The sequence below is a fragment of the Rhincodon typus genome, chromosome 8 (genome assembly GCF_021869965.1).
Source record: "Rhincodon typus isolate 14 chromosome 8, sRhiTyp1.1, whole genome shotgun sequence".
Lineage (NCBI taxonomy): Eukaryota > Metazoa > Chordata > Chondrichthyes > Orectolobiformes > Rhincodontidae > Rhincodon > Rhincodon typus.
In genome coordinates this window covers 88286351-88297969 of record NC_063339.1, presented here as the reverse complement: position 1 = coordinate 88297969, position 11619 = coordinate 88286351, and the positions used below count along the sequence as shown (strand labels likewise).

The 11619-nt window shown below is 41.6% G+C and overlaps 1 protein-coding gene across 1 annotated transcript in view; it reads right to left on the bottom strand.

The window, feature by feature from the left end:
• LOC125483680 (probable G-protein coupled receptor 139) overlaps positions 1 to 10412 on the bottom strand; it is a 14351-nt gene extending 3939 nt beyond the window's left edge. The window contains exon 1 of the mRNA XM_048599912.1: positions 10238 to 10412. Coding sequence (XP_048455869.1) covers positions 10238 to 10412 — 175 coding nt within the window. The remainder of the gene's footprint in view (positions 1 to 10237) is intronic.
• Positions 10413 to 11619: the final 1207 nt, after the last annotated feature.

The following is an 11619-nucleotide window of genomic DNA, read 5'->3' as shown; positions in this document are numbered from 1 at the left end:
GATTAATATTATCCTTCCTATAACAGTGCAATCAGAACTGGACACAACACTCCAGAAGATGCCTCACCAACGTCCAGTACAACCTGAAAATGACATCCCAACCCCAAAACTCAAAGGTCTGAGCGATAAAGGCAGCGTACTAAACAGTTTCTTAACCGTCCTGTCCATATGTGACACAGACTTCACAGAACTGTACCTGACAGTCTAGTCTTTGTTCTGCAACACTACCAAAGGTCCTAATTTAAATTGTATAAGTCCTGCCTTGTTTGTTTTTCCAAAAACAAGGTCTCGCATTTATGCAAATTAAACACAATCTGCCACACCACAGCCCAGTGAGTGATATTCCCACCCCCCACACAACCCTGACATGTTTTGAAAGACCTCCCATCTCCAGAAGGTCTACAAACTCTGGCCTTTATTTTCCCAAGACCCTGCGCTTGGTTTGCCTTATGGAGGCAGGAGGATGGGTTGGGGGTAGATTGCAGACGAGCCAGTGGTGAGGAGACGCTGGAGTATAATTTGTTGCTTTGTAACATTTAATGGTTTTAGGAGGTGGGCAGTCACACGTTCGAGGCGGGAAATCGTGATCTGCAATACGGTCTTTTGGGGCCGGAACTTATGCTTTTTTGTCGTCTCTGGTGTTCAGTCATAATATCGATTCGAGAATCTTCATAGTGCAGAGTATGTCTGCAGGATTTCTTTCCCTAACGTTGCAGTCTACAGATAATAGCCATTTAAGCTGGAAATCATGGCCAAGCAATTAAAGACGTTAATAGTTTATCTCATTGGCAGAGCACATGCATTCAACATCCTGTAGTTGAGGCAAGTACCTTGCATTTGCCCAACGCTGAAAAATCTTCCCTGCGTAATTCAGTAAAGTTAACCAGAATTTGATAAATACAAACTCAGTTGATAGCTGGTCCGCAAAATGTGACTCAAAATCTGGGCATGACTTCGGTCTTGTGTAATGGGTAGCGCCAATACCTCTGTGCCAGAGCTCTGGATTCAATTCCCATTCCTGAACCTGTGCTAATGTCACTCGCCCGGACCAGAAGTTCTGGATTCAAGTCCTGCCAATCGAAGAGGTGTGTCACAGCATGTCAGAACAGGTTGATGAGCAAATTTACAGAAGAATAATGTTGCAGAATCAGGGACTATTGCAGTGCAGTGGTAATATCCCTACCTCTGGGCATAAAGGTCTCGACCCAAATCCCATTCAGCTGATTCATAATATGTTTGAACAAGTTGGTTGAAATTTTTCTAGAATTGTGACTTGATCGAGAAGGAAGAAGTATCAGTGTTGAATTTCAGAATTTAGGCCCGGGATAACAGAAAGCACAGCAATTCGTTTTGGTTGGAGTAAAATTTGCACTTTGTATATAAAATCATGGAGGGCATGGAAAGGGTGAATATTCAATGTCTTTTTCCCAGAGTATGGGGAGTCAAAAGTTAGAAGGCACAGGTTTAAGGTGCAAGGGGAAAGATTAAAAAAAAACATATGGAATGAACTGCCAGACGAAGTGTTGGAGGCTTGTTAAAACAACATTTTAAAGGTATCTGGATGGGTATATGAATTGGAAAGATCCAGAGAAATATAGGCCAAATGCTGGCAAATGGGATGAGATTAATTTCGGATATCTGGTCAGCATGGACATGTTGGACCAAAGGATTTGTTACATCTTTATGATTCATTCATCCAATTGTTCAAGATCTCTTTGTAATCTAAGATACCCTTTTCTGCCTACGTTCAAATAATCTCAGTGTCCTCTGTAAACTTGCTAATCATGCCTTCTATAATTTTCATGTAAATCATTTATTTAAATGACGAACAAAAGTAAATGCAGCACGGATCCCTGTGGATCACCGCTGGTCACAGGCTTCCAGTCTGATGAACAATCCTCCGTGACTACCCTGTCTCCTGAGTCCTGAGTAGAAATACACACACACACACACACACACACACACATATAGAGACACAGACCAGTCATGTCTTTAAGACAGAGATAGATACGTTTTGATTAATAAGCAGATCAAGAGCGACGGTGAGAAGACAAGAGAATTGTTTTGAGAAACATGTCAAGCAGAATCGAACAGCAGAGCAGACTTGATGGGCCAAATGGCTAATCCTGCTCCAACTTCTTGTGCTGTCTGGTCTGAAGGTATCGGGAATATTTTCCCAAGAGAGCAGTGATGACTGAAATTGATCGATACTTTACTGAACAGCGTAAATCGGAATATGGAATAGGTTTGAGGGGATGAATGGTCTATATCTGTTCCTTTTTGTTGTGCTCTTTAAAGAGGAGGTAACTTGCTGTGAGGTTAACACACTTCAAGGGGTCTCCCAATTAACATTGAGATAAGAATATTTATTTCTCTTTAATATTGTGCTGTCTGTAGTGTTCTCATCCCCAGGGAACAGTGAAGACTGGGTTAGTGAAGATATTCAAGGCGGAGCTCAACTGACCTTTAATGGTCAAGAGGGTCCATTATTGGGAATAAACAGGAAAGGGGTGTTCAGCCACCAACAGATCAACTTTGATCTTTCTAAATTGAGCAGCAGGCTCGAGGGTCCAATTGGCCAACTGCAGTTCCTATCCTGTGTGTTGTTCTCTCACTCCAACCCTCGAAGCTGTTACAGAGGGAAACGAAATACCCATCCAAACAGTCGTGGTTGTGACAATGAGTTAGGAGATCATTCTTCCTCTCTCAGGAGTTACGCAGGACTAGAATAAAGTATTCAGATATGGAGTCATAGAGAAATAGAGGTATGCAGCATGCTAACAGACCCTTCGGTCCAACTCGTCCACGCCGCCCAGATATCCAAAATAAATCTCGGCCCATTTGCCAGCATTTGGTCCATACCTCTCTAAACCCTTCCCAAACATATACTCATCCTGATGCCATTTAAATTTTGTAATTGTACCAGCCTCCACCACTTCCTCATTCCATAAACACACCACCCTCTGCATGAAAATGTTGCCCCTTAAGTCCCTTTTAAATCTTTCCCCTCTCTCCTTAAAGCTATGCCCTCCAGTTTTTACTCCCCCACCTCGGGTAAAACACCTTGGCTGTTTACACATCTGTGCACCTTATGACTTTGCAAACGTCTGTAAGGTCACTCGTCAAAGACATTTTATTTTATTTTATTGTGTACCAATTGTGGCAATTTTTCCACACAGCACCCACAGCCAAAAATGAAATTAATCATTAAGATTATCTGTATTACTAGTGTTGTTAAAGGGACAAATGTTAACCAGGCTAATAGGAAATCTCCCCTCCTCCTCAATACGTGTCCGTGGAAAATTAAGCACCTGATTGAGAGGGCAGACTCGATTTATTGCTGCATCTGAAAGACAGCATTTTTGACCATGCAACATTCGACTGAAATGTCAGTGTATATTCTGTGCTTGTTTTTTAAACGCTCAAGGATCAGAATCATTGACAGTACAACATTTACCTGATGATTTGACAACAAATAGCCCTAATGGTGTATTGCTGAGCTCAGAAACACCTCGACAACCAGCTGCACACCACAGGAGAGGCCCTGCAACCTTTTTCGGCTGCTACACAGCGAGCCCTGGTTTGCGAACAGGAAATGCAGAGTAGAGATCACTATTTATTTTCAGTTTGGAAGGCTGCAACTGCTGGAATTCCTCAGGGATCAGTGTGAAGTCATCAACAGTTTACAAACTAGATTACCGGTTTGGATCAAGGGCTGATAGGATTGGAGCTCAACTTGTTAGTACATCAGCGTAGTCGTCCAATAAGATGTCAAGTGGAGGCAGAACATCTACAACGGGCTGTAGACAGGGGATGATAATGAGCAAACTTTTGGCATTGCAAATAAAACAGTACAGTGTAGGTTATGGGAAGTTTGTGTTTTGGGGAAAGGATAAAATAGCAGTAAATTATATGACTGGAGAAGGAACGCAGAGGTCGGTGCTACAGAGGGATTTGTGTGTCCTGGTACATAAATCATGTAATATTATTCTGAAGATGTCGCAAGTGATTTGGAAAGTGAATTGAATGATGTTGTTTCTTGCAAAGTGTGCCGGGTATGATCTTAGCCATGTTCCCCTGCATCTGTACAGGGCATTGCTGAGACCACATTTGATGCTCTGTGTGTAGTTATGATGCCCTAAACTGAAAAACAAAACACATCTGTCTTTGAAAATTTTCAAAGATGGTTCTCTATACACTGTCCTGGGATAAAGGCATTGTGTTATGGAGGATTAACAGCTCAGACCTGAGAATGAGAAATGTTCTTCTTGACTATATAAGATTTTGAAGAGAGTGCAGCTGGTGAACACCTGATGGAGATTTCCTCGTGTATGGGAAAATAAAACTGAGAAAGTAATTTAAAAACTAAAAGAGGTTCTGAGGAAGGTTCACTGGGCCTGAAACATTAACTCTGATTTCTCTTCATAGATGTTCCCAGCCTGCTGAGCTTTTCTAGTAATTTCTGTGTTTATTTAGGAATAAGACGCATTCATTATAACACAGATATTGTGAAGACATTAAACATTTTATTTTTAAATTACGCAGGCACATATAAACATATATTTATAACAAGTAGGCCCATTTATTGCTAAGAAAATGGCTCTGTGTACGACAGCAACAATGATGCACCAACATGGAGCAAGAAATGTAGTGGAAACATATAGTTCGGACAAAGTTCAAGGAGACCTCACATGTTCCAGTTTGGGGGTCGAATAACATTATTGTGTGATTCAACTCAGAGAGGGAAAAATAATGTAACCTCCCTGTTTAGCAACGGCCTATTGCTCCCTCTCTCTGTCCTTCTTCCTCATCACAGCAATGTATGAGAGCTAAAGACCGGTGAGTCATCTTTACCACTCGTGGAGGATTCATGACTAGGATTCACTGGAGCCTCCCACTGCCTGAAAGCAACGGGAATTCAGCCAAATCCAACTGTCCTAGGAAGTCAGCCCATTGGCAACAACTTGTGCGGACAGAACACATTTGGAAGCAGAATAACATTTTGGGGCAATCTCACAATTTCCTTCTCATGAGTTCAACTATAATGTGGACAAAGTTCTTGCAAGTTAACATTTCAGTTTGTCATCAAACGTACATACGAGTGTGTGTGTGTGTGTGTGTGTGTGTGTGTGTGTCTCATTATTTTTCGAAAGGGAAAATATCAGTGTACGTATTTGCAGATCCAAACTGTTTTACATTCTTCTTTCCGTCATAGCTTGAGTAACTTTATTTTGGTCATAAATGTGCTTTTTAGCCGATTGAAGAAAACTGCCTGATTTGTTCCTAACACTGACCCTGACCCAGTCTGAGACCTATATCATCGGCCACATCACCAACCTGGTTACATTTAAAATTTGTTGTGACCAGTGGAGGAGTGGGACTGGAAAAGGAAACAATGACCAGCCAAGTCAGGGAACCATAGACCAGTGAGCCTGACATGAGTGCTGGGTAAGTTGTTGCAGGGGATTCTGAGGGATAGTATTTACATACAATTGGAAGGGCAAGCATTGATTAGAGATAGTCGATATGGCTTTGTGTGGTGGAAAACATGTCTCACTAACTTGATTATTTTGAAGAGATGATAAAGAAGGGTGATGAAGGCAATGTGGCAGACGTTGTCCATATGGACTTAAGGAAGGTGTTTGGTAAGGTTCCGAATGGTAGACAGGTTATTCATGGTAGGACACATGGGATCCAGGGGGAGATAGCCAATTGAATTCAAAATTGGCTTGAAGGCAGAGGATTGTTTTACAGACTGGAGACCAGTGACCAGCAGTGTGTCGCACGTATCAGTGCTGAGTTCACTGCTTTCCATCATTAATATAAAGGATTTAGATGTGAATATCAGATATATGGTTAGTAAGTTTACAGATGACATCAAAAAGTGGTGCAGTGGACACTGGTGAAGATTATCTCAGAGTGCAATGGGACATTGATCAAATGGGCCAGTGGGCCAAAGTGTGGCTGTTGGAGTTTAATTTAGATAAATGAGAGGTTTTGCATTTGGTAAGGTGAAGCAGGGCAGGACTTATACAATTAATGCTAGGGGCCCTGGGTAGTGTTGCCAAATAAAGAAACCTTGGGTGCAGGCACTTCGTTCCTTGAAAGTGGAGTAGCAGGTGGACAGGATGCTGAAGAACACGTTTGTCACGCTTGCCCTAATCAGTCAGAGCATTGGGTATAGGAGTTGGGTTGGCATGTTGCTCCTGGACAGGACGTTGATGAGGCCATGTGAAGAATATTATGCACATTTCGGTTGGCTCTGCTAAAGGAAGGATGTTGTTAACCTTGACAGGAGCAGAAAAGATTAACAAGCATGCTCCTGGATTGGAGGGTTTGAGCGAGAGGGAGACGCTGAATAGTTTGAAGCTTTTTCCCCTGGATTGTTGGATGCTGAGGGGTAACATTACAAATGTTTATAAAATCATGAGGAGCATGAATAGTCTGAATAGCCAAGATCTGTTTCGCAGGAGTCAAAAAGTAAAGTGCATATGTTGAAAATGAGAGGGGAAAGACACAGAAGGGAACGTGGGGCAACATTTTCATGCAGAGAGTGGTGTGTGAATAAGAAGTGCAGTCGGAAGTGGTGGAGACGGGTGCATTTACACAGTTAAAGGGTACCTGGATTGGTAAATGAATAGGAAGAGTTCAGATGGATATCGGCCAAATACTGGACGTAGATCAGATTACATATCTGGTCAGCGTGGACAAGTTGGACAAAAGCGTCTGTTTCTGTGCTGTGTGAGTTTCTGATTCTATAAGATGGTTGAGAAGAAATTCTGAAAGGGCGTTTCGAATGGGAATTCTCTTCCCCAGAAGTCTGTGGTGCCTTTCTGTTTACATTTATTCAGAGCTACATTAGTGAAATAGTTGACAGATGTTGTGAAAAAAACGAAGTCTCTCAAGTTGTTTACTCAGGTTTTATTAACTGGACAGCTTTGTACCTCTTGTTCAATCTATCTCTTAAAATAATCCAGAACAAAGTAACCTCTTACAGTTACAGCATTGTCACACTAGTTCGCACATCGAGCTGTTACACAGGAACCCGGGGAAGGCCAATTAGGCACTTGGACCTGCTGTACAGCCCCTTAAGTCACTTACATATGAACAGGAGGAGGCCATTCAGCCCCTACAGTCACTTACATGGAAACAGAGTGAAGTAACTGATGCTACAACATGACAAGCAAATGGAGCAGAGGTTGCACAGATAGTCTGTTCCACATAGTTCCTTGTGCGTCCATTGCTCGTGGTACACATGTGGTACTTTAAAGCGGTTTTCTCGCAGTGACTTGGGAAGCCTAATGTTTTGTGCAAAATCTCAAGGGGGCATCCTCCGAGAAGACAGACTTGTGTTCTCTATGAAGATCAGAATGTGGTTGGAATGGCTTTTTGTTTCAGAAGAAGGGTACTATGGCGAATCCGAGACAACAAGGTGCAGGGCTGGATGAACACAGCAGGCCGAGCAGCATCATAGGAGCAGAGAGGCTGATGTTTCGGGCCTAGACCCTTCATCAGAACAGGGGGAGGGGAAGGGGGTTCTGAAATAAATAGGGAGAGAGTGGGAGGCGGATAGAAGATGGATAGAGGAGAGGATAGGTGGAGAGGAAACAAACAGGTCGAAGAGGTGGGGATGGGGCCAGTAAAGGTGAGTGTAGGTGGGGAGTTAGGGTTAGGGTTGTTGGGATTGTGAACAACATGACGTTCAGTGTAGGGTCACACATCATTGTGGGGAGATTTCATTCAGAGTCTGCATTTCTCTCTCAATCGACACGGGGCTCTATGTAATTCTACATATAAAATCTACATATATTTACATAGGTAAAGAATGGAATTTCTCACCATATCAATGTGATTTTGGACATAAGTGTTCACCGCCAACCCTAAGTTTTAATGGAATTACCTGTTATTCTTTCACAGCACTACAGATTAAACAGTCAATTTTCTCATGGTACCATCATCTCAGGGATTAGACTGGTGACACTCGTTTGCACCGTGCCTGTGTCAAGGAGATCTTTCCTCACAAAAGAGACCAAATCTGCACACAATTACCCTAAATACTCTCTGATCAAGGCTCTACAAGTGCAGAAAGATGGCTTTATTTATATACTTGAGTCACTTACAATGAAGTACAGTATACTATTTACTTCCCTCATTACAGATACCATTATATGTACTATTTTTGGCGACCTACGATCAAGGATATGCAGGTCGTTTTGGACAACAAGACTTCCCAACCTCGCACCATTTAATCAATCCAAAATGAGATGTATCCTATTGCTGGCCACATCCAAATTGTTTGTATGCCTTTCTAATTACTGTGGTCCAAACACTGATACATGTGATACACCAAAAACAACAGCGTTCAGTCTGGAAAAGGGCTCGACTCTCTGCATGGTCTCAACTAAACAATTCTCAATCCATGTAGTATATTCCCCCTTACCCCTGGACTCCAACTTTATTCATTCGCCTATGCGCAACCATATCAAAAGTATTCTGGAAATTCAAATACGCCACTCCCACTGGTTCTCATTTGTGGATGCTTCAACTATTATACACATACTACTCAGTTGTACATGCACTGGACAAAGGATCACAACACACAGGAATTGCCAAAAGAAATAGGAAAGTACATCTACTTCTGTCGATAATCTAGTTTTCTCTATTTTTACATCTCATCATCCATATTCTCTCTCACTTTGTCTCTCTTTCATAAATGCATTACATCTCTCGAGTTAATAAATACTCCAATCTTTCTCCATGTCTTATCTCTCAAACCTCCATCTTTCAGGTTAAATATATTGGATGTGACACGATTATAATTGAGAAATGAAACTACAAAGACATGAGGGAGGAACTGGCCAAAGTTAACAGGAATAGAATCTGAGCAGGAAAGACTGTGAAGCAACAATGGAAGACGTTTCTGGGCATAATTTGGACGCAGATCCGAAATTTGTGAATGCTTTAATTAACACAAACTCCACAGGTTTATCAAAGATGATTTCCCTTTCCTGAATCTAAGCTGAATTTACCAAGTCATATTATGATTCCCCAAGTGTGTAGTTTTCACAGTCCTCATAAAAGATTCCAATATTTTCCTCATAACTGGCATCAAGTTGTCCAAATTTTAGCTTTTTTTTGTTTTCCCTCCCACTCCAGATTTTATCTGGGTTACAACAGCTAATTTCCATTCTGCAGGAACCGGAAATTCCACAATCTTAAGAATTTTGAATGGTAGCCAATAATTATTTCTTGTAGTTACAACATTTGGATAAGTACATGAATAGGAAACAGTTGGAGAGATATGGGCCAAGCCCAGGCAGGCGGGACTAAGATAGTTTGGGATTATGTTTGACATGGCCTGGTTGGACTGAAGAGCTGTATGACCCTGTAACTCTTTCACGAGCTCTACTGCCACCTCCATGTACACTCTGGGACGTACCAGAGCAACGTACCAAACTTCCGTTCAATTAGTTTTGAGTAATTCCTCTTTATTAATTCGAATCTCCCACAGTTTCTCATTTTCACAGCCACTCTGTCCTGCAGAATTTCTGGAAGATTTTCTGTATCTTCTTCTGCGGAGACAGAAGTAATGCATTCCACTCAGCAGTGGGTCAGCGGGGGTTAGATGAAGAGAGATGGCCTCTGTCACCAAGTGAATACATCAGAGCACTGCACTGAGGAGATGATGGACATGGCACCCACTCCTGCTCGGAGAGTTGTAGAATCTAAACAGTTCAATGAAACTGTCATTTCATGGCCATCGACGGGTTATGCTGAAACTGGTGACACAAAGCTGCAACCACCTCTTTTTAGAATCAAACTGGCTTCACACTTTGCAACTGGCGTAGGACCAGGTAGAGATAAGAATAAGTATACAATCAAAATATTAGTAACTGCAGGTGTAGCCAGAAGAGAACTGCAACTGGAAAAGAGAAGATTTTTGTTATTCAGAAAGAACACTGAGGCAGAAGTGAAGACTGGGAATATTATTGGTGATCAAGGGAATATTGTGATTTAAATCAGCTCAGGACAAAATGGGCCAATGGTGGTTATGAACATTTTTGTTCCTCCTAAGATGTTTGTAAGTGAAGGTGAAAAAAGCCATGGAATAAGAATTGAGTTTGTAATTGAAAGTGAATACAATAGTTTACATCTTTGCCAAATATAGATCGTAGAAATTGAGATGCTGTTCAAAGTTTTACAGAATAATTGAAAGGACAGAGATAGAGAGACTTACCAGGAACACCAACAATAGCGAGGATGGGATAGTAACCTGCTTGAATAATCAGCAGTACACCGTATATCCACAATGTTAACGGTACCCAATCGATAGAAAGCCAGTAAAGGCCATACGATAAACCCCTGTCCATTGTTGGAACATTCCAATCTATTACTCTCAGATTCTTGCACATTGTTGTAACATTCCCGTCTATGGTTCTAAGATTTTGATCCATAATTGGAACATCCCAATCTGCTCTTCACAGATTCTGATCTCTCCCTCTCTCTGGAGCTATTGATCCCAATCGTGTTGAGGATGACACAGCCACTGATACTATGGGATAACACATTGGAAGAAACCCGTTATTAATAGAAGAGGGAATCCCTCCAGTGACAATGTTAGTATCCATGGAGACTGACATTAATTCGAGTCACGGAACAAACAGCTCCAGTTAACCCGTTTCACTCTGACACTTTTAATGTAACAACAATACCTGGTCTGGGTGGGATGCTGACATCGCCTGCTATTGGTCTTAGTGCCCATCTCCAATTACTCTAACAATGATAGAAGTAAAGGAAAAAGGTGATGCTTTCTCTGCACAGGCTCGATGATTCTGCTGTGTTATCCACATGCGATGCCATATGTAACCGTTTTCCTAAGAGCCAATCGAGAGTTTGTTACTGCACTGAAGTCTCCTCTACCACAACAACTGCCAATCTAAAAACGGTCTCTGGCCACAACTGCCTGGAGAAAGACAGGAAATGTGGATTTCGCTGAACTTTCCTCTTGCTGCTCTAATAAGGCAACATTTTATCTTTAACACAATACTTTCAATAATTTGCTTTCTAAAGTTGCAAACTTTTTTTTTTGCAGTTTATACAGCTTTTCTTTACCGATTTTTTGGCCGCAGCCCGAAAGTAAACATTACATTCCCAATTGTTTTGGTTTTTGGGAGTAAAGAGTCAGAGACAATACCTATGTGATTGACTAAGAAACAGTAAGGAAGAGTAGACTGTGCAGACTGGATAAGAATAAAGTGATATCGCCCAGTAGCCAATATCTTCTTCATAGACGGAATGAAGCAAAACGCAGACAAAGAAAGAGGATAAATTTGGCTGAAGGAATGGTGAGTGACAATGTAAACAAAACACGATAGTTTGAAATGGAACGGAGGAGAAATGATTTTCTATACACTGTTTAATCAGTGTGTGTGTGCAGATAGATAAGATTGTTCATATATGCGCAAGACTTTCAGAGTTATTAACGGAGACATGGTGAGCACAGTATGATGCAGACTATGTGACCTTGTCTTGTTTGTGTCTTGTTAACATTGCACTCAATAGAGAGAACCCATCTCCCCCATTCACACCTTTATTTACTCCCATTGTACATCTGCTTCT